The sequence below is a fragment of the Theropithecus gelada genome, chromosome 4, assembly GCF_003255815.1.
Source record: "Theropithecus gelada isolate Dixy chromosome 4, Tgel_1.0, whole genome shotgun sequence".
In the NCBI taxonomy this organism is placed as follows: Eukaryota; Metazoa; Chordata; class Mammalia; order Primates; family Cercopithecidae; genus Theropithecus; species Theropithecus gelada.
In genome coordinates this window covers 161188383-161212557 of record NC_037671.1, presented here as the reverse complement: position 1 = coordinate 161212557, position 24175 = coordinate 161188383, and the positions used below count along the sequence as shown (strand labels likewise).

General features: G+C 36.3%; 1 protein-coding gene across 10 annotated transcripts in view; it reads left to right on the top strand.

The window, feature by feature from the left end:
• The window catches only part of MAP7 (microtubule associated protein 7), a 211308-nt gene that overhangs the window by 71973 nt on the left and 115160 nt on the right, over positions 1 to 24175 (top strand). Inside the window, exon 1 of one of the 10 annotated variants that reach the window (XM_025382721.1) lies at positions 13671 to 13785. The exons of the other annotated variants lie outside the window; for them this stretch is intronic. Coding sequence (XP_025238506.1) covers positions 13764 to 13785 — 22 coding nt within the window. The 5' untranslated portion in view covers positions 13671 to 13763. Of the gene's footprint in view, positions 1 to 13670; positions 13786 to 24175 lie in introns of those variants that run through there. 10 annotated transcript variants of the gene reach the window in all.

Below are 24175 nucleotides of genomic sequence, written 5' to 3'. Positions count from 1 at the left end.
TGAAGACACTGTCCTTTTGCCAGTTTATGTTCTTGGCACCTTTGTTGAAAATGCATTTACTGTAGATGTATGGATTTATTATTGGGATATCTATTCTGTTCCATTGTTCTGTGTGTCAGAATAATTTTTATGCCAGTACCATGATATTTTGGTTACTATGACTCTGCAGTATAATTTGAAGTCGAGTAATGTGATTCCTCCAATTTTGTTGTTTTTGCTTAGGATAGCTTTGGTTATTGGGGTCTTTTGTGGTTCCAAATAAATTTTAGGATTGTTTCTATGAAGAATGTCATTGGTATTTTGATAGGGATTGCATTGAATCTGGGTACTATGGACATTCTAACATTTTAACAATATTGATTTTTCACATCTATGAATATCTTTCCAATCTTTCTTGTTTTGTGTGTCCCCTTCAATTTCTTGCATCGGTGTTTCACAGTTTTACTTGAAGATATCTTTCACTTTTTTGAGTAAGTGTATTTCTGTGTATTTTATTTGTAGCTATTATAAATGGGATTACTTTCTTGATTTTGACTGTTTGCTGTTGGCATATGGAAATGTTACTGATTTTTGTATGTTGATTTTGTATCCTGCAACTTTACTAAATTTGTTTATCAGTTATAATAGTATTTTGGTGACATCTTTAGGCATCTCCAAATATAAGGTCATGTCATCTGCAAACAAAAATAATTTGACTTATTCCTTTTCAATTTGGATGCACTTTATTTCTTTCTCTTGTCTGATTACTCTAGCTAGGATTGCCAGTACTATGTTGAATGACAGTGGTGAAAGTGGACATTCTTGTCTTGTTCCAGATCTTAAAGGAAAGGCTTTCAGTTTTTCCTCATTCAATATGATACTAGCTGTGGATCTGTCTTATATGGCTTTTATTATGTTGAGGTATGTTTCTTCTATTCCCAGGTTTTGAGGATTTTTATCATGAAGGGATGTTGACCTTTATCAAATGCTTTTTCAGCATCACTTGAAATAATTATGTGTTTTTTTATTCCATTGATATGATGTGTCACACTGATTTTTTCATATGTTGAACCATCCTTGCATTCCTAGGATAAATCCCACTGGGTCATGATGAATGATCTTTTTAATGTGTTGTTGAATTTGGTTTGCTAGTATTTTGTTGAGGATTTTTGTGTCAATGTTTATCAGGAATCTTGGCGTGTAGTTTGTTTTCTTTTTTTTTTCCTCTTTCTTCCTTTCTTCATTTCCTTCTTTCTCTCTCTTTTTTTTTTTTTTTTTTTTTTTTGTTTTGTTTGTTTGTTTGTTTGATTTTGGTATCATGCCTCTTAGAATGACTTTGGAAGTACTCCCTCCTCCACTTTTTTTTTCTGGAATAATTTGAGTAGGATTAGCATTAGTTCTTCTTTAAATAGTAAAATTCAGCAGTAAAGCCATGGAGTCCTTGGCTTTTCTTTGCTGGGAAACTTTTTACTGTTGCTTTGATCTCATTACTTGTTATTGGTCTGTTCAGGTTTTGGATTTCTTCATGGTTCAAGTTTGGTAGGTTTGTGTGTCTAGGAATTTATCCATTTCTTCTAGGTATATTATTGGTGTATAGTGGCTCATAGTAGCCTCTAATGATCCTTTGAATTTCTGCAATATTGGTTGTAATGCTTCCTTTTTCATTTTTATTTGGATTATGTCTCTTTTTTTCTTACTTGTTCTGGCAAATGTTTTGTTGATTTTCTTTATCTTTTCAAAAAACCCGTGCTTCATTTTGTTAATCATTTGTATTTTTTAAAATATGTTATGTTTCTGTTTTTGTTTGGTTTGGTGTTTTTGTTTGTTTTTGTTTTTGGTACAGACACGGTCTTGCTGTCTTGGCCAAGCTGGTCTTGAACTCTTGACCTCAATCCATCTTCCCACCTTGGCCTCCCAAAATGGTGGGATTATAGACCTGAGCCACCATACCTGGCTGCTTTTACTTATTTATGCCCTAATTTCTTTTCTTCTACTAATCTTGTGTTTGGTTTGCTCTTGCTATTCTTGTTCTGTACGATGTCGTTAGGTTACTTGTTTGACGTTTTCAACTTTTTTGATGTAGGCACTTAGTGCTATGAACTTTCCTTTTAATACTGTTTTCACTGTATTCCATAGGTTTTGGTATAATGTGTTTGCATTTTCATTTGTTACAAGAAATTTGTTACTTCATTGACCCACTGGTTATTCAAGAGCATATTGTTTAATTTTCATGCATTTGTGTAATTTTCAAAATTCTTCTTGTTGATTTCTAGCTTTATTCTATTGTGATCAGAGAAGGTCCTTGATATTATTTAATTATTTTTGAATTTTAAAATACTTGTTTTGTGGCCTAACATATGTTCTAGCCTTGAGAATGATCCATGTGCTGAGGAGAAGAATGTGTATTCTACAGCTGTTGGATGAAATGTCCTATAAATACCTATTAGATCAATTTGATCTATAGTGCAGATTGAGTGTGATGTTTGTTGATTTTCTGTGTGAATGATCTATCCAGTGCTGAAAGTGTGGTGTTGAAGTTTCCAGCTATTATTGTAATGGTGTCATTCTCTCTCTTTAGCTCTAACATTTGCTTTATATTTCTGAGTGCTCCAGTGTTGGGTGCCTATATATTTGCAGTTGTTATATCCTCTTAATGAATTGACTCCTTTGTCATTAAATAATGACCTTCTTTGTCTCTTTTTATAGTTTTTGACTTGAAATCTATTTTTGTCCGATATAAGTTTAGTTACTCCTCTTTTGGGGGTTTCCATTGTCTAATCTATAGACCTTATAAATATGTCATCATTTGTCCCAATAATATATTTTCTAACAAATGAAAATCAAGATTATGTATTGTGCTGTTATGTCTCTTTAATCTTTATCACTTCCTCTGTGTCTGTCTTTGTAGTTCATAATATTACATTTTTGAAACATTCAAGGGCAGTTATTTTGTAGGACATCTCTCAATTTGGATTTGCCTGATATTTCCTTATGATTAGACTGAGGTAATATATTTTTTGCCTGAATGCCACAGAAATGATTTTTTGTTCTCCATATATCACATCAAGAGGCACGTGTTGATTTGTTCCAGCTTTAACCTCCATCATGTGTTTGAGGTAGTATCTGCTAGGTTTCTCCACTATCAAGTTACCAATTTTTCCTTTTCAATTAGTAAGTATCTTGTGAGGAGTTATTTTGAGACCATATAAATATTCTGTTCTTTCTTATATATTCATCTGTTAAGTTTAGCCTTGATGATTCTTGCCTGAATCAATTAGTATTTATATTGGTTGCCAAATAGTGATTTTAAAAAATTAATTTCTTTTACATTTATTAGTTCACTTTCTACCATAAAGAAGAGGTCTAATTTCTCTCTTGTTTATATCAGTGTAGACTTGTGAATATTTATTCTATGGGTTATAAATCTTTTTGCTAATTACATATTTTGATGCTCCAATTGTCTCAGACTTGTATGTATATATATACACACACACACACACACATACTACACATACACAGCTAAAATGTACACATACACTAACTGGTCTTTGCTTTTAATATAACTGATTCCTCTTCTCTGTTACACAGTAGAAATCCTGGAGCAGGTGTCATAGATTAAGAATTATATGTTCTAGTTCTGCTTATCCATTCACTAGTCATATGAAGTTGAACAAATCTCTTATATGCTCTATTTCAACTTTTTCTATGTAAAAAAAATTAGGAAATAAATGAAGGTGATCTTAAAGAAACTTTCATTTTTGAAATTCTATTATTTAATGAGTTAAAATGTTTGTAGTTATATTTTTGTAAAGTTTTCAGAGAAAGCACCTTAAAAAGAACTTCAAAGCCACAAAAATCATTAGAATTTAATTCTAGAAGGCACTTTAGAAATTATCTAAACTGTGGCTACTGCAACTAAGAAACTGAATTTTTAATTAGTTTAAATTTAAATAGGCACATGTGGCTGGAGGCTACCCTACTGGACAGCACAGCTGTTGAGAATAAATGACATGCCCCATGTTACATGGGTCCTAGTGTCAAAAGCAAAGCAGGATCCCTTTGCATAGTGCACTCAAGTAAATTAAACCAGGCTAGGGAGGAGACAAGGGCACTGTGCAGGACACCTTACATTTATTTGATGTGCAGAAAAGACTGGACCATAACAAAGATCACTGGAAAACAGTCCATGCTGAATTGCCCCACAAGCTTTCTGCTCAATGCTATGCTTTCAAAAAAGAATGTACATGTGGAATTGGTAGTATCTAGGCAGAGAAAGAAAACAAGATACAATTTGATGGTTTCATAGACTGTATGTTTCAGCAGAAAATGATGAAACATAAGTACCATCAAGAAGCAGCAGACTGGCCGGGCGCGGTGGCTCACGCCTGTAATCCTAGCGCTGTGGGAGGCCGAGGCGGGCGGATCACGAGGTCAGGAGATCGAGACCATCCTGGCGAACACGGTGAAACCCTGTCTCTACTAAAAATACAAAATAAATTAGCCGGGCGTGGTGGCGGACGCCTGTAGTCCCAGCTTCTCCTGAGGCTGAGGCAGGAGAATGGCGTGAACCCGGGAGGCGGAGCTTGCAGTGAGCCGAGATCGCGCCACTGCCCTCCAGCCTGGGCGACAGAGCGAGACTCCGTCTCAAAAAAAAAAAAAAAAAAAAAAAGGAAACAGCAGATTGCGCTCATAAAGGAAGGGACGTATACCCGCTTCACTGCCACGTGGGCAAGGAGGATCCTGCCCCGAGTAGAGCTGCTGATGATGGCTAAAGGCTGATTTTCATGTTCTCTCTTCTCCTTTGCGAAGATTGTGTATTGAAAACCTCTTTGTCAAAGCATATAAAAATAAAGGATTCCTCCATCCTGAAAAAATAAAAATAAAAATTAACTAAACCAACTTTCTCATATACCTTTCATAACTGATTATAATTTTTGATACTAAAACTCTGGCATATTAACTTTGTAGCAGATTATTTAAATCACAGGAGGTTGAACACGATGTTGTTTAGCAGTATGTTTATTACATTTAAAAGAAAGTTTAAAGATCAACACATCAAGAAGGCTGATCTGCTCTCAGTAGTTAATAGTAAGAGCTCTAATCTGAGAGTTTATATAACTGTTTTCAGTGAGATGCTTTTGTTAGAGAATCTACAGTACTACTGGCAACATTTATATTAAAATGATAATATATTCTCCAAAAATGCTAATTCTCTTGTATGTTCAATTATATAATTTATGTTTACAACCTTTTTATAAATGCTATACCAAGATTTGTGTTTGCTTTTAATGAGAATATGCAATACATTTAGATAGTAACTCACCTACAGTGTTGGTAAGAGAGTAAACTGGTAAAAACTGTCAGGAAATTATTTTGGGTGCTAGGTATTAAAGCCCTAAAGCTATTCCTACATTTGACCTACTGATTCCCCTTGCAATCTAATCTGCAGTTAAAGCTTTATGTATAAAGTCATAGTAAAAATTGAAATAACTTGAATGTACAGAAGGTGAACATACCGAGTATATTTGGTACATCTATGAAGAGTTTTTATTGACATGGAAAGTAATTATAAAAATTTTAGATTGGCCGGGTATGATGGCTCATGCATGTAATCCCAGACTTTGGGAAACTGAGGCGGATAGGTTGCTTGAGGTCAGGAGCTCAAGACAAGCCTGGCAACATAGCAAAACCCCATCTCTACCCAAAATACAAAAATTAGCCAAGCATAGTGGTGTGCACCCGTGGTCCCAGCTACTTGGGAGGCTGAGGTGGGAGGATCACTTGAGCCCGGGGGAGATTGCCGTGAGCTGAGATCGTGCCACTGCACTCCAGCCTGGGTGACAGAACAAGATGCTGTCACACACGCACACACACACGTTTTAGACTGACATGCAGCATAGAAGACAATATTTATATAATAAACTATGTAAAATATAGAGAGACAGTGTGATTACATCTTTGTCACACTGTCACAGATTTTACCTTTTTGATGCGTCTTCTTTTCTTTCTTGATTCTTTTCCTCACACTTGTTTGGTGCTCAGGCCGCTCTGTTGCAGTAGTACTCAGCCAACTGCCAGGTGTCATCCAGTCCATTAACAAGCGCTGTTGGCTCTACCTCCAAAGTATCACAGTTGTCTACTTATGTCCATTTCTGGTCCAAACCACATCTCCTGTCTCCCCAGATTATGACGTCAGTGACTGAACTGGGCTCACTGCTCTATACTCGCCCCTGCCATGTGCAGCCTGACCTCCAGTCAGTCTCTACACAGCAACAAGTCACCTTTTAGACTAATAGGACAGATTTTGGCACTCTTCTCCTTAAAGCCTTTTATCTGCCAAAGGTTTCCCATTGATGTTAATATAAAATCTTTAATATGAACTACAATTCCCTGCATTTGTTCTTTCTCACTTTTTAACCCAGAATGACTTTCTTTCCACCCTCTTAATATTCATTTTCACTCTAGCCTCAGGGTCTTTGCCCTTACTCATCCGTCTGTCTGAAGCACTCATTTCTTGGCTTTTGGAATTACTGAGTCCTCTTTAACCTGTACTGCTACTTTCTCAGAGAGGCCCTCTCTGACCACCCCCACAAACATCTCCTCCCACCCCCAATATTGTTTTTTTCATAATATTGATCTGATTTATTAACCTGTCCTCTCATATATTATCTGTCTCCATCCAGTGGATATAAGAGTCTTGAAGAACAGCTCCTGGAACACAGCAGGCATTTGGTAAATGAGAGACACTAGTAAATGAATCACTACCATCAATCAGGATGAAGCAATAAGGGTTCTCTTTGGCAAAATATATCACAATTCTTTTTAAATGTTCCTAACCAAAGATTTAGCAATTCCTCTTGAATAATTTACCCTTCAGACATTGAATAAAGTTTGCACAGCTCTATAGGCAGCCTTGCTTTATAACATTGAAAAATTGGAAACAGTCTAATTTTGGGAATCTGCTACATAAGTTAGTGCTTCCCTACAATTCAATATTATACAGCCATTAATAAAGGCATTTTAAAAACATACTTTTTACATGGAAGATGTCAGATATCAAACAGATTCTAAAATAGTTTTACATGGAAGATCCCATTTTTATATTATACACATGTACATATTTATACTTTAAAAAATCTACAAGAACAGATACTAAAATATTTAAAGCAGTTATGTCTGAACTTTGAGATTGCAGCTTGTTATTATATACCAGTACCACTGGAATTGACTCATACTGGAAGGTAGGCCATTGCAGTTCAGGGCGTTTCTTGAGCTATACACAAAGCCTTTCAGGGACTAAACAGATGAGTGTGATAACCCTCTCCTCCTGTGGTAATGCTGTTAGTGTTAGCCACAATGTGTTTGTGGCTTCTATAGAGAGAAGACAAACACTTCTGTTTGGGAGAACTGAGATGTACTTTAGGGAGGGTGAGGGCATGTACCTTGGCTCTTGATGTGTTTGGAAGATTTAACAGAGATGATTGAAGAGACATTTCAGGTGGAAAGAAGAGCCAGCATGAAAGAAGGAAATAGACAAGGAAATCATGAGGCATGTTAAAGGAATAGCAAGTACACACATTCTGTAAAACCATGGGATATCTGGGAATGGGAAATAATTCTTGAAAAGTAGAAGGAAAGACATTGCAGTGACCTTGATTTAGTGGGCACTTGGAAGATATGATTTGAGCAGGGGAATGATGAGCTACTTGAGCTGTTTTTGTTTTGTTTTGTTTGTTTTGTTTTTCAAGGGAGACTAATCTGACAAGTTATAGGAATGAGTTGGTAGGCTAAAGCTGGAAGCAAAGTGGTAATGCTGGTTTGAGCCTAGGCTGTCAAGTAGGCTGCATGCAAATTAGGTCATAAGGAAGAATTTCTTCTTTTGGGTATATTAGACTTGACTTTTTTCTTCCCTCTATTCCCCAGTTTCATTGTGGCATTACTGGCTGCTACTCACTAAGGAGAGAGTATTATCTAGGGCTAGTGGTTGGGAGCAATGAGTGAAGTTCATAGCCTGGGATATACTGAAAAGGAAACATCAAATTATGTGTGTTTTTTAAAGTTAAAGATATTTTGTCCAAGAGTTTCTTATACATACGGATAATGTATTTTTGTTCCCTGTGATGACACAGGTATTTTAGCCCCATATTCTGAAGGCAAATAACTGAAAGATTACATTGGTTTGGTTTAAGGAAATTAACAAATGTCCCTTTTGAAAGTAGGTCAAGTTCCTTATTTTAATTTCCAATCTAACATAGGACTCCAGCTGTCAGGCTCTCCCATTAATCCTCTGTATCAGTGAAATCCTCTCTGAAATACTTTGTAATTAATTTGTAGAAATTAACAGGAAAAGGTAGCGAGTTCAGATAATATTTGACTACAAGTTTCCCATGTGAAAGGGGACAATTAAATCTTTGAGCTGTTGTTAAAAAAAAAAATGGTTGAGAAATAGTATTTTGGCAGAAATTCTTTCCGTTGAAAGAAGCAATTGACTGTTGCTAGAAAGAGTCTAGCGTTTGACTCTTCCCGGGTTTCAACCCCAATAATCCAGACTGGGCAACCTGATTTTGCTGCAATGTTCCATAAGAACTTTTGCTTCAATCATAAACATGTAAAAGTGGCTTCATTGTAATTATCCCTAAACCAGTATGAGTCTCACAAGTGCCACAGGAAAGCCAGTCATAGCTAGTGATATGCCTGTAGTAAGGGTAGGAAGAAGAGTGGGAAGGCTTGATTACAGGCAGAGTAGAAAAGTATTAATATAGAAAATAAAAGTATCTCTTGTTATAGTTTTGTCTGCTTTTGTGAAGTTTAGATGTTTCTGCAATTTGAGGACTGCGTGCAAGATTCCAGGGTAATGTAAATGCAGATTTTGAGAAACAATCACATGCAGGGTACGTTGGTAACTGAATCAAGTGAATGTCTCCTAAATAAACAGCATGGGTAGCTTTTGTCACTGTCCAAGGTACTATAAATCTTGGGCTTAAAAAAAAACCCCAGCAACTTCCTTTTCCAGCATCTTGAAGAGTGTGTCCTCTAGAGACTCTCTAAAGGAAAAAGAAAAGAGAGTAAGATAACTGTTGAGAAGGAAAGTAAAACCTGAGTGCCAGATTACATTGTAAATGTTGAAAGCAAACAAAAACCCTCCAAAAGCTCCACTTACTACTTTTCAAACACAAAAGCAATGGCAAATAAAGAACTACGATTAAGAAGGGAGTCCAGAGCAAGTGATGTGCTGCAGTACTCCTGGGCTGCCATTGGAATTTGAGACAATTCAGATGTGTTCAAGTAAGACCTCCCGTGATCATAATCAGCTTGGAGCAAATGATAGCCTGGGTGAACAGGGTCCTTTAATAACGTATATTATATGTGTGCTTTTAGCTTTTCAATTTTTCAGCAAAAAAAAGCACCATCTTCTTTATAAAATGAATCTCTGCTTTTACTTTTCTATAACCATAAATAAAACATAAGTGAAATCTGTTTCTCAGCATTTGCCTCTTAAAATAACAATAGCCAAGCTCCCTGGCATTTATGTTAGATAAACACAATTCTACCAAACACCAAGAGTTTAAACTGTACCATTTTGATAATGATGATAACGACATTTAGTATATGTGATTCTAGTGTAAAATATGTGAAACTCTGCAAGGAAAAAAATGTTAAATTCTTGTAAATAATGAGAATACACTGTAAGTGCATTTTTTTTTTTTTTCCAGAGGAAGTGCTTAGCCTATCCATGTGCTTTCAGTTATCTGGTAGAACAACTAGATCTTCATCTTTTCATTTTTACGTTCACTGTCACACACACACGAAAACGCACACACACACACCTTCTACTCCTGCCACCTCTGATGTGTTCTAAGGAATACAAAAGAATGCAGGAGGACACAATCCTTTGTGGAATAAAGCTTTGTTGAAAGCAAGCAGAGGAGGGTGGGGAAAATGAGATGTTGGCCAAAGGGTACAAAATCTCAGGCAGGATGACTAAATTCTGGAAACCTAATGTGCAGCATGGTGACTATAATTAACAATACTATATTGTATACCTTGAATTTGCTAAGAGAGTACATCTTGTGTTCTTACCACACACACAAAATGAGAACTATGGGAGGTGATGGAGGCGTTAATTAACTTGATTGTGGTAATTGTTTCATAGTGTATATGTAGAGCACATCATTATGTTGTACACCCTAAATAGATACAATTTTTATTTGCCAATTATACCTCAGGAAAGCTGGGGAGGAGACAATAAGCAGGAATACTACTGCATATCTCATAACCTCATGGAATTCTTGCTGCAACTTCAGAGTTCCTGTTTTACAAAAACCAGTTTCTCTATTAGTAGCCAAAAGCTAAGAGGGAGAAACAGGAAAGAAGAAAGAACAAAAAAGAGCAAGGTGTCAGATTGCAGATTTGATGAGAGAGAATCGGAAAGGATGTGAACAGCCTCCACGTGTTACTAGGGCAAGACAAGGCTTTCTTCAGTTTCAAGGGTAGCAACATAGCCTTAAGAATGGAGGAAAGAGCTGTTGAATCATGAACTTGACTAGAGAGCAGGGTTAGAACGACTCTGAAGAAAGCAAGTAGGCAATGAATTCACGCACAAAAGGGGAGGATGTGGACCCGCAGACTTCTCCCTGAACTCCTCTGTAGTCAAGTTTATAATTTGCCAACTCCCATTACAAAATGTTTATTGTATTTTATATTTGTTAGGGATTATTGTGTGATCTTGACTTGAACCAATTTTTATTTCCCCTTGATTTCCATTTCTTTACATTAAATTGTAAGCTATCAGTTTGGGCTTCATCCATCTGCCAGTATCCAGCACTGAAGTCGTTTTGCTATATAGTATATTGAAAATGAAACCAGGCCAGGCGCAGTGGCTCATGCCTCTAATCCCAGCACTTTGGGAGGCTGACACAGGAGGATTGCTTGAGCCAGGAGTTCAAGACCAGCCTGGGCAACATGGCAAGATGGCAAAACCCCTTCTCTACCAAAAAAAAAAAAAAAAAAAAAAGCTGGGCATGGTGGCATGCCCCTATGGTCCCAGCTACCCGACAGGCTGAGATGGGAGGATCACTTGAGCCCAGGAGGCAGAGGTTGCAGTGAGCCAAGATCACACCACTGCACTGCAGCCTCGGTGACAGAGTGGGACCTTCAAAGAAAGAGAGAGAGAGAGAGAGAAAGAGAGAGAGAGACAGGAAAGAGAAAGCAAGCAAGCAAGAAAGAAAGGAGGGAGGGAGGAAGGAAGAAAAGGAAACCAGGGAGGGAGGGAGGGAAAGAAAGAAAGAAAAGAAAAGAGAATGAAACCAAAAGTGGGGTGATAAGCTGATACCTTAATCTTGAGAAAATACCAAGAATGATTTAGGATCATGCCTGTTTCTACGACAGTGACTGTGCAGTGTACAGTTTAAGATAAGGCGTAATTGACAGTACCCACTGCTGCATGCACTGGGACCAAGAAATTGGCTTGAGCCGCTTGTCATATACAAAAACCTTTATTCTCTTTTCTCTCTTGTTGGCATTCAGCTGTTTTTCTGGATGAATTCACCACCATTTAGTTTAAAAAAAAACAAAACTGTTTTTCCTAAGGGAAGAGTGGTGCACTGTCTCCACACAATGTCCTCTGTCTTTCCCTGCCTTTCTTCTCTCCTTGTGGTACCAGTCATTTCCCATCAGCAGGCAGCACTGGCCTGAATGCCTTTGTTGCTCGGAAGTGAGAAGTCACCTCCTTACTTAGAGGGAGGGTAGATGCTACAGTGGAACATAGTGCAGCCAGTTCCCGACTTAGGAGTTTTCAGCTTTGTGACGGTGTGAAAGCCATAGGCATGCAGTACAAAACACACTTTGAGTACCCATACAACAATTCTGTTTTTCACCTCGGGTACAGTGTTAAATAAATTACATGAGATATTCAACACTGTATTATAAAATAAGCTTTGTGTTAGATGGTTTTGCCAACTGTAGCCTAATGTCAGTGTTCTTAGCACATTTAAGGTAGGCTAGGCTAAGCTATGATATTCAGTAGGTTAGGTGTATTAAATGCTTTTTCAACTTACAATATTTTTAACTTATAATGGGCTTATCAGGACATAACCCCATTGTAAGTTGAGCAGCATCTGTATAGGGATTAAGAGTCTGCCACTTAACATCTTCAACAGTTCTTCTGTATCTCAGAGTTTCCTCATCTGTAAAACTGGCGTCATAATAGGGTTATTGTGAGAGTAGACCAGTTCATCTGTGCAAAAGCCCTTAGAATAATATCTGACACATAATAGATGATCAATAAGTTTCAGCTGCCACTCACAACAAAGAATTATCCAGTCTAAAATGTCAGTATCAGTACCATAAGAAGGATAAAAAGAAAAAAAAAGTCAGTAGTACCAAGGTGGAGAAGCCGTGCACGCGAGGTGTTGCCCATGTCTATATAGGCTACTTTTGAAAATGGAGTGGGTGGGGAGTGGTGGTCATACCCTCTGATGCTGGGTCCCTGGGGCTGTAGGGGTGGTGCTGGGCTGGATCTGGCACTCCACTGGCTCCTCCTAAGGAGTCTGTAGTTCCAAGGGTATTAACAAGGTTAGTTGCCAAGTCCAGTGCCCGCGTTTGACCCTCACACATCTTAGAAACCATGAGTGGCCAGTCTCTTTTTTGGGTCAGGTCCAACTGCTCAAAGGGGCTAGTTCAGAGGGGTTTGGCAGGTTTTATTTTCTTCTAAAAATTGTGTTTTCCTTTTCACATTGGGCCCACTGCTCACCCAAACTCATTAAGTTAATTGGTTTTAATCAAAGTGTTTTGGCCCCCAGGTCACATGTTTTTAAATGCTATGAGGGCAGGGCAAGGATTTAACCTGATCCTTTCTCCTCGGTTCCCACTCTATGACCCTAAACAAAAAGCCCTTTTAAAGATAATCCCAAGTCAAAAGTGTGGTAGACATGTTGAGTTCACAGTTTACAATGCAATATATCACTGACTAAAAAAAAAGATAAATTCTGAGGACCAATATTTAACGTATATAGAAATAACTTCTAAAACTTTAGCATTTAAATTCACTGCTTCTTCCTCTCCCCTGTGAAAGCCTTCAGAATTATTCAGAACTTGCTAAAAGCAAGTCAAGTTTTTGGACCTTCTGAACAGGGCACCTAAACGTCATTCCATACACTTTCTCAGTGACTCTGTGTCTGTTCTCAGCACTGAAGGGAGAACAGAGGCCATTCTGCCTGACTGATTTTAAATGATCGCCTTTTTCAGATGCTTTTAGTATGGGAACAAAATCAGCCATAACCCTCAGGGTTTTAAATGACATTGTTAATGCATCAGGAAGCCCAAAGACAGAAAGTCTGGAGAAATAGTATGTAATATTTAGATGATTTTGGTAAACAATTAAGTTTTTAATGTATGTTTAATGTGCATTCTGTTTGAGGTCTCTGAGTTTGAATCCCTGAGACCGAGCTGATGTTTAGCAACCATTTCTTAACCAGGAAGAGCCTCCCCTACTCCCAGCACATAGCCATTTGAGCTTCACTGGCTTTTTTGAACAGACGCCTTTCCCAGTTTTTGCTTGGTTCAGTGAACACGGTTACTGTTTAAAAACAGGGGCTGTCGAGTCGTATGTCTCACCACCCTTTGCTCTCCTCCTGAGCTACCTCACGCTGTGTGAGAGATAATACTTAGCATGATTAAACGGCCCCTTCACTGATATTTGGTCTTTGCCTGGCTGAGGGACGCAAAGCAAGAAGAGGGAGACATGCAGATATGTTGCAGGATATTCAAGAAAGAAGGATTTTAGCATGGAAGGCACTAAACTGGACTGTAAGTTCTTGGGCTCAAAATGTGTCTTGAAAACCTTAATAAGGACATTCAGTAATCAGGCAATCTTTACATCCATTTTGACAAATTAATACTTGTAACAAGTGGAAGTACAGAATAGGAAATCTAATAGAACTTGGTTTTTTTTGTTTTTTTTTTTAAATCATTGTTTTCATGTCCTTAGAAAAAGGAGTGGGAATGTAATTAAATAAAATGATATTTGCTATATAAACTATGGATTTATACTTCTGCCTTCACGTCCTAGAGCCGTGTGATAGTTTCCTTGAAAATTAAAGGCAAACCATCATCATTCTCTATTTTCCGTATTTCTTTCTTTTTTTGACAAAAACAAAGTGAGAAGCTGAACAGTAGCAAACTAGACAAACATAGACAATTATGCTGCTGTCCCAAAAAAAATTTCAGCATATAATTTATTGATAATTTCTTAGCCCTCTTAATATTTGTGTCTAGATCAGATCGGGGTTTTTGAAAAAATGGTTGCTTTTCTATTTAGAGAGGTGTATTTGGGGAGTGCTGTTATTTGCTTATTAAAAAGAAAGATCACATCTTGCCCAGTTATTGCTTTTTTTATTTTGTTTTGTTTTTTATCAGAAACATTATTTGTGCTGCCCAGTTATGTCTTCCCTTACCAGAATGCTCTCATTTTCATGTTATGTAAACAGTGAGTCACACATAGGCTTTACAGGGAAAATACAGGCGTTGGAACTTTATAGACTACATTTCAGGGAGTAACTTTTATCACTTTATTTTCTTTTCTAGAAGTTTCTTTATGTGGATGTTCTATCAAGTTTAATTTTTAGAATAATAAAGCTGCCTTAATCACTAAATTATTTGCCTTTTAAAAGCATAAATCTTCATTTTCACAGATAACATTTGCAAATTTGTGTTATAAAAACACACCTCCTACATCTGATGTAGGAGAGGTATGTAAGATATATAGTTGCCAGTATCCAGCAACTGTTAGAAGATGGGTTAGTGTGAATAAGTGGTTTGCTTTTGGTCTGGGCAACATATTAGAAATACCTTTGGGGTTGGATCTGAATTTGTCTTTTAGCTGTGACATTTACTAGTTCTGTGATTTCAGACAGGTTATTTAAATTCTGTAACTGTGTCAATATCATTAAACAATGGAATAATCTCAAATGTTCAGGGTTGTATATACATTCAAGAAGAGTAAAAATGCCTTGCCTAGTATTTGATCGGCTAACTGACCTTCCTTTTTTTTTTTTTTTTGCACTTAATGATTCTGTTTTATGGAGACGTATCTTTCTTTGCAGAAAGCATGTTTACATATGTTTTCAAGCATTAGTATAAGACATAGTTGATGCATAAGCATTGAATTTCATTATCATTTGAATGTGATAAAATAGGATTGCTTCTATCAGATGAAATAGAGGTTACTCAGTAAGAAAACTGGATAAATGTCCAATAGAGAAATTTAAAATTGAAGGGAGAATTTTTTAAAAATCCAGATAATTGGTCAAAAACTCCTAGATAAGTGGCTTTAAAATACTCAATTTTTGTATGATTGATTTTGGTCCTAGTTTTCCAATTTCCTGCAAAAGTAGAGAACATAGAAGCTGCATGTTTCCATAAATTCAAATTTCAGTGGAAGTGCAGGGGGAGCTGTCCTCTGCACACTTCACAGTTGTGTGTGTACTCGACATACGGCAGCCCTGCTGCTCATTCATGAAGGTCCACATGGTTGTGGGAGCAGAACCTGTTTTCACCATCAAGCTGCTGTGGAATAATGAACAGTAAGGTACACGTGACCTCCTCTAGACAAAAAAATGCTCTCCGTCATTGTTTGGTCTGACTTCAGCACTTTTCACTACCTGATGCTTTAATGTTTGTCTTTCCTCACACTAGAATATATGCTCACTGGGGGCAGGGAATGTTACCTGTTTTGTTCATTGCTGTATCCCAAGCACCCAAAACAGTGCCTGGCAACCAGTAGGCACTTAATTATCAAATTAATGAATTCATCCCTAGTTTTCAATAGGACAGCAATGTAGGAGAGACCACACCTACTCTCTTTGTTAGAAGACAAACAAAATGACCAAAAAGATACAGTTTTATATAAAATCAGGAGTCTCACTGCAGTGAAACATGCTAATTGTTTTTGTACAGTAGTCCTTCTATCCACGGTTCCAGGATCCCCAGTGCATGTCAGAAATGGTGGATAGTACCAAACCCTATATGTACTATGTCTTTTCCTAGGCATATACACCTATGATAAAGTTTAATTTATAAATTAGGCACAGTAAGAGATTAACAACAATAGCTAATGATAAAATAGAGCAATTATAACAATATGGTGTAATAGGAGTTACATGAATGTGGTCTCGCTCTCTCTCAAAAATATCTTATTTTACTGTACTCACCAATTTTCAGACTGTGGTTGAGCACAGTTAACAGGAACCTCAGAAAGTGAAACCATGGATGAGTATAACTACTGTAGTTAACAGACCACTACTGGTTTGTTCTAACTTTTGGAAGAAGAAAAGAAAGTCAGCATGCAATGTTAATATCTTCTGTTATCATAGATGATTCAAACAATGTTTCAAGCAGAAAAGAAAAAATCAGGAAGTTTACTTCCTTCTTGAAAGATAGTTAAATTGAATACTCCAGAAAGATAATTTCATGGTGAAATGCCAGGTCACAGACTGAATAACATCTCTCTTTGTCTGAAGCCTGGGTGAGGCCAGCGTTCTGCTCAGCCACTGCGGGAGGGGCAGCCCCTTCCACATACACAATGATGGTCGTGCGGTATGGCCAACTCAGGCTCCTTTACCAGGAATTTTATGGTTGGCATATTTTTTAGAAGCTAAAAATCTTGTTAAGCAAGGCACTCGAACACTAGCTGTTCTCAAACTTACATTGCCTCTGTACCTTTACCAAGAAGACAGAATATTGTACTTGAAAGTCAGAAAACTAGATTTCAAAACTCAGCTCCAACACTTCATGTTTGCCTGACCACAGGCAAATCGCATTTAACCTCCCTGAGCCTCAGTCTCCTCCTTTATAAAATGGTTCTAATCTAAGATGATCAAGTAAGTTATGCACAAGAAAAGGATCTGTAACCCATAAAGCAAATTATACAGTGTTAGTCAAATATAAACTAAACACAATGCAAGTTCTTTCCTTAAAAAGATTCTAAATTTTGACTTTATATTCTGTATTTGCCAAAAATACTAGTTAAGGGTGAAAAACCACCCCAGCAAAACAGTGAAAAAACTAAAGTACATTTTGAAAAAAAATTTCTTTAGAAAACATTGTAGCCTAGTGATTAGGATAATAGATTTTAAAGTCAATTTGATGTGGATTTTATTCACAATTTAGCCATTTATGTTGACAAATTGCTTCTTTGAGCCTCAGTTTCCATTTCTATAGAGTATGGAGAATGTTTCCTAACATGCAGTCTTTATGCATTCTTACTGTGAGCAATAAATTGAATGAGACAAGGTATTTAAACATTTAATACATTCTGAAACACAGTAGATATTCAATAAATGAAAATTGTGTATTTCTGGTTAGTATTTTAATTCTTCATAAATATCATTATGTATACGGTATGCCTTTTAAATGATATGGGATCAAACTCTTAAGATGTATTAATTGACTACAATTATGCTGCATAAAAATCTGGTGGAAATTTCCTCAAAGAAAATGATTCTTTGATTTTCAAAACTTTTTACTCTTCTGAGCCTTATGATATTTAGAATAGGTGGTCTTTGAAACATGCATCAATAAAATTAAAGGGTTTTTTGTTTTTTGTGTGTGTGGTGTTTTTTTTTTTTTTTTTTTTTTTTGAGATAGGATCTCACTCTGTCGCCCAGGCTGGAGTGCAATGGCACGATCTTGACTCACTGCAGCCTCTGCCTCCCAGGCTCAAGTGATCCTCCCACCTCAGCCTCCCAAGTAGCTGGGACTACAGGCATGCACCACCATGTCCAGCTAAGTTTTGTATTTTTAGTAGAGACAGGGTTTCACCATGTTGCCCAGGCTTGTCTCACACTCCTGAGCTCAGGTGATCCACCTACCTCAGCCTCCTAAAGTGCTGGGATTACAGGTGTGAGCCACCAAACCCAGCCTATAAAATTAAAGTTTTAAATACCATCATCCACTCACCTAAACCTCCTGAGACCTCAAAGTATATTCAGTTAAATGGAATTTAACTTGCCCTCCACCTAGGTATTCACAGGCAAAGAGCACCGGCAGGGGCATATCAAGGACAGAAGTTAGAGATTCTTTTTCTAGGAAATGTGTTGCTCATGAATCTGCCATGCTGTCCAGGCAAAGAGTTGTTAAGTTTAAACATAAAAATCTGCTGTGTCTGTTCTAGAAATGAGATAAAATGAAAGAACTGGCAGAAACTTAAATCAGGAAGAATACTGAGATGGTAATACACACTGTCACACAACCTAAAAATGCCCAAGTTCTAAGATTTACCGTTTATAGTTTAAGATATAAATGATACATTAAAAGCCACCAATCCTTTCTCATAGCATTTCACTGAGTCATTCTTTAGTGACTAGTCTCTGAACTGAAATTTTTGTACTAAATTGCAACCAGTGGTATACCATCTTTTTTCTTTTTTCTTTCTTTTTTTTTTTTTTTTTTGAGAGAAGGGTCTTACTATGCTGCCCAGGCTAGACTGGAACCCCTGGGCTCAAGTAAGCGATCCTCCTACCTCAGCCTCCTGAGTAGCTGGGACTACAAGTATGTGACACTATGCCTGGCTTGATATACCATCCTAACAATGTTTAATCAGAGCCTTAAGGTGACATAAGTAAATACATTTTAAGTGAACTACAAGGCAATTGGCCTTTTAAAACTTAAAGTTTTTAAATATGTGAGAATACGGATTTGAACCAATAGCATATGACTACTTAGCATAAATAAGAGTTTTTCTACTTTTTAAAACCCAAGGCAGTTTGTTCACCAAAGTCTAAAACTCCTAATAGTGTTTAGAGAGAAAACCCTAAAAGCGTATAAGTAAATTCCACTATATTTCCAGTTATATGTGTTGACACGTAGTTTTCTTCAGAATACCCCAAACAATCCTTAAAGGCATCAGTATTCTCGATCAGAGGATACTTTGCTGCAAGGCATATTCTATTTTAAAAGATATTGCCTTAATCCATTTCTGGATCATAACCCATTAGGTTACATAAGTGCGTATCTAATATCACAGACAATAAACTCATGTGGCCTGAATAGCAAGTAACATGCGATGAAGGACCAAGGAAGGTAAATGTTAATATTTAAGCTTTCCACTTACTTGAACCAATATTAACAATGCAAAGGTTTCATGTTTCTCTTTAACGTAACAGTTATAGTCAAAGATCAACATTTTTATATAACGTTTTATTGAACCTTCTTGCTTTGAGAACTTGAAATTTGTATTTTTACTTTTCTCATAAGTGAAATACACAATTTAAATATGTAAGTATTCAGTAATAACGTTTCAGTCATGCAAGGTAAAAATTAAATATGTCATTCAGGATTTTTGGTTGGATTCAAATTAGGTGAAATCATCAATAAGCAAAAGCTGTTTCTCTACATGAATGTAGCTATATGTAAGTGAGAATTCTCTTAGTTATAAAACATGGAGTTTGGAGTTTTCTTAAATACTTCTTAATTATATTCTTGACTGTGTATTTTCTTAAATATTTTTAAGGTGTACAATGGGTGTTAGGAATCAAATGGAGCTGTTAGGAATAAGACAGAAATTCTTAATTGTGTCAGCTGTGTAGAGAGTTTTAGACTTTTTGTATAAGTTACACTCGCTATACCCAATAGCAACTGAGTTGATTGAAATCCTGTTATTGGAACCTAAGAGGTCCATATACCTTAGGACATGTGTAATGAAAATCATGTGTTATCATTGGGTCTAGTGGAGGGCTGTATTCCTCAGGAACTATTAAATTAAGTGTGCTATGGATTTAAAGCAGTTAATTTAAAAAAAAATCTTCAGATAAACCTTAGATGTGGCTTCACTCTGGTGTTTATTATGACAGCAACTCCACAGCTACCTCAGCCCACAGGAAAAGTCTAGTCCCAGGATGGCAGGTGAGGCTGCATTCTACAAGTCACAGCCCAGGAAACTGTAAATTTGCTTGTATTGAAGGATGGGGCATGACAGAGGACCCTTCTAACCTAGAAGAAATCAGTCTTTCCACATGAAAAACTACAGGGCTGACTTGTTTCCTTTTGTTTTCTATGATATGTAAACTGTTTTTTAGGTGACGAATTAGGAAGATAAACCAGTTTCAACTAAGAAAAATGTCTGTTTTCGAAGCATCTTTTTATAAACAGTGCTTCATGTGTATAATAAGTAAATGTATTTATTTTAATGATCCAAATATAACATAGCATTACAGAAATTTTGGCAAAAACAAAAAAGGAACACCGTCCATAATCTCTTCACCCTAATGCAGCTTTAGCAATTTTCATGTATTCCCTCTCAGCATCAATGTGCATATTGATAATCAAATAATTATTATTAAATATTGTATGAGCAATTATCTATGGTACTGACTTACTTTAAAATACATTTATTTTCACTGGTTAGATAAAAATCCATGGAAGGAACAGTCCCCCATTGACTATTACTGCTTTTGCTTTTTTTACAGTTACATGTATTACTTTAATGGATGTCTTTAGGTATAAGACTTGTTCCACATCTTACAACTTTTCATTCAGTTGGTCTCTCAAAAGTGGGATTCAAAAGTGGGTGCCTCAAAAGTGGGATTGTGGAGTCAACAATTTTGAACTTTTTCATGACAATAGATAAATATTGCTAAATTACTTTCCTTGAGTTATGCCAATGTAATAATATACTATAACTCTGTTTTGTTCATTGTGGTAAGAATACTTAACATGAGATCTGCCCTCTTAAATATTAAGGTGTATGATACAGGATCATTAACCATGGGCACAATGTTGTACATCCTATACTAACCCCTCATCAGATAATATGGTTTGCAGTTATTTTCTCCCCATTTTGTAGGTTCCTTTTTTACTCTGTTGATTTCTTTGCTGTGCAGAAGCCTTATAGTTTATGTCCTAGTGATCTATTTTTGCTTTTATTGCATGTGTTTTTGATGTCATGTTCAAGAAATCATTACCAAGACCACTGTCATGAACCTTCTCCCTATCTTTTTTTCTAGAAGTTTTACACTTTTAGGCTTCACATTTAGGTGTTTAATACATTTTGAACTGATTTTTGTTTATGGGTCTAATTTCTTCCTTAAGCATATGGATATCTAGTTTTCCCAGCATTATTTGTTAAAGAGACTATCCTTTCCCCATTGTGTATTTTTGGCATTCTTGTTAAAGATCAGTTGACAATATATTTGTGGGCTTATTTCTGGGCTCCCTGTTCTGTTCCATTTGTCTGTATGTCTTTATTCCATTACCATACTGTTGGGATTACTATAGCTTTGTAATCTATTTTGAAATAGAAAAGTGTGATGCCTACAATTTTGTTCCTTCTCCTGATCATTTGGCTATTCAGAATCTTTGGGGTTCCATATGAATTATAGGACTGTTTTTCCTATTTCTGTAACAAATGCTATTGGGATTTTGATATGGATTCCATTGAATCTATGTATTCCTTTGGGTAGTGTGGACATGCTGACAATATTAAGTTTTCTAATCCATAACCATGGGATATCTTTCCATTTATTTGTGTCTTTTAAAATTTCTTTAATCAATGTTTTATAATTTTTCAGCGTACAAGTCTTTCATCACCTTGCCAAGTTTATTCCTAAGTAATTTTTGATGCTATTGTAGATGGGATTGTTTTCTTAGTTTCCCTTTTGGATAGTTTGTTGTTAGTATGTAGAAATGCAACTAGTTTTTGTATGTTGATTTGGTATCCTTTAACTTTACTGAATTCCTTTATTAGTCCTAGTTTTTCTGTGGATTCTTAAAGTTTTTTACAAATAAGATCATGTCATCTACAAACACAGTTTTACTTCATCCTTTTCAGTGCTTATTTCTTTTTCTTGCCTAATTGCTCTGGTAAGGACTTCTAGCTCTGTGTTGAATAGAAGTGGTGAGAGTGGGCATCCTTGCCTTGTTCCTTACCTTAAAGGTATTAGTTTTTCACTACTGAGTTGATATCAGCTATGAGATTTCATATATGGCCTTTATTATCTTGAGGAAATTTTATTCTGTTCCTAGTTCATTGAGAGCCTTTGTCATGAAAGGGTATCAAATTTTGTCAGGTTTTTTTTCTGTAACTGTTGAGATGGTCATGTTTTTTTTTTTTTTTTTTATCCTTCATTCTATTACTGCGGTGTGTCACATCTATTAACTTGTGTATGTTGAACCATTCTTGCATCCCAGGGATAAATCTCATTTGTTCCCTTAATATACTGTTGAATTCAGATGGCTAGTATTTTGTTGAGTATTTTTGCATCTGTCTTCATCAGGGTTATTGGCCTATAATTTGCTTGTCTTGCAGTGTCTTAGGCTATGGGGTAAGAGTAACACTGCTTCATAATTTGAGTTCGAGAGTGTTCCCTCTTCTTCAATTTCCTGGAAGAGTTTGAGAAAGATTGGCATTAATTCTTTAAATGTTTGGTGGAATTCACCAGTGAAGCCATCTTGCCCTGGGCTTTTTTAGTGGGGGGGTGGTAGGGAGTGGGGGATTTTTTTTTTTTTATTCCTGATTCAATCTTTTTTCTATTTAAATGTGTGTTCAGATATTTTATTTCTTCATGATTCAATGTTAGTAGGTTCTGTATTTCTACAAATTTATCTCCTCCTTTTAGGTTATCCAGCTTGTTAGCATATAATTATTTAATTGTTCATAGTAACCTTTTATGATCCCCTTTATTTCTGTAGCATCAGTTACAATATCTCCTGTTTCATCACCGATTTTTTTTTGAGTTTTTCTTTTTTAGTTAGTCTGGCTGAAGGTTTGTCGATTTTGTCTTTTTTTTTTTTTTTTTTTTTTACACTGTTTCATTGAGTTTTTTTACCCAGTATTTTTATATTCTCCTTTTTTTCCTGCTCTGATCATTATTACTTCCTTGCACTAACTTCACACCCTGTTCTTCTTTTTCTTGCTCTTTGGAAGTATAATGTTTTGTTTTTATTTGAAATATTTCTTCTTCTTCTTCTTCTTCTTCTTCTTCTTCTTCTTCTTCTTCTTCTTCTTTCTTCTTTCTTCTTCTTTCTTCTTCTTTCTTCTTCTTTCTTCTTCTTTCTTCTTTCTTCTTCTTCTTTCTTCTTTCTTCTTCTTCTTTCTTCTTTCTTCTTTCTTCTTTTTGATACAGGGTATCACTCTGTTGCCCAGGCTGGAGTGCCGTAGCATAATCATGGACCACTGCAGCCTTGACCTCCTGGGCTCAGGTGATCTTCCACCTCAGCCTCCCAAGTAGCTGGGACCACAGACGCATACCACGCCCACCTAATTTTGTTATTATTATTTGTAGAGACAGGGTCTCCCTATGTTTCCCAGGCTGGTCTTGAACTACTGGGCTCAAGCAATTCTCCCACCTTGGCCTTCTAAAGTGCTGGGATTACAGTCATGAGCAACCTTGACTGGCGTTTTTCTTTCTTTTTAATGTAGGCATTTATAGCTATAAATTTTCCTCTTAGCACTGCTTTTGCTGCATCTCATAAGTTTTGGTATGTTGTGTTTTTGTTTTCATGTGTCTCAAGGTATTTTATAATTTCCCTATAGGGAATGTAAAAAGTATTTTTCTCTACTCATTTCAGGTTTTCCAGCTTAATTTTTCCAAAGACAGATTAACAGGAGAAAAACAAACAGAAGTTTACTAGCATGTGCATCATGCATGTACACTTGGGAGCACACAGCTATGAGTAACCTAAATGGGTGTTTAGAATTTGAGCTTAAATACTGTATTTAACAAAACAAAGGAATAGAGGCTTGGGGCTTTGTGGCTGGGTAAACAAGTTATGGGAAATGGACCAGGAAAAGTATAATAAATAAGGGTTATTTAGTAAGGTTTTTTATGCACATTTACGTTGATGTCTTCTCCATTGATATGAGTTAGGAGTCATCATATCCCTACTGAATTAGAGGGGGATATCTCTACAAATGAAAATTTTCTATTTAAATATAAATTTCCTTTACAAGAAGAAAATTTGTGCCTTGATTTTAGAGCTTCATATTGAGTCTGCTGATTCTTGGTGGCATTTGGCTCAAAATCCATAAAATAAAGATTATTTGGGGTAACATATTCAGACCCATTTGTTGGTTGTTAAAGACCCATTCATTGGTTAAGAGTATATTGTTTAATTTCCACATATTTGTGAATTATCTTGTATTCTCTCTGCTATTGATTTCTACTTTAATCCTATGGTGGTCAGAAAAAATACCTGCTGTCAT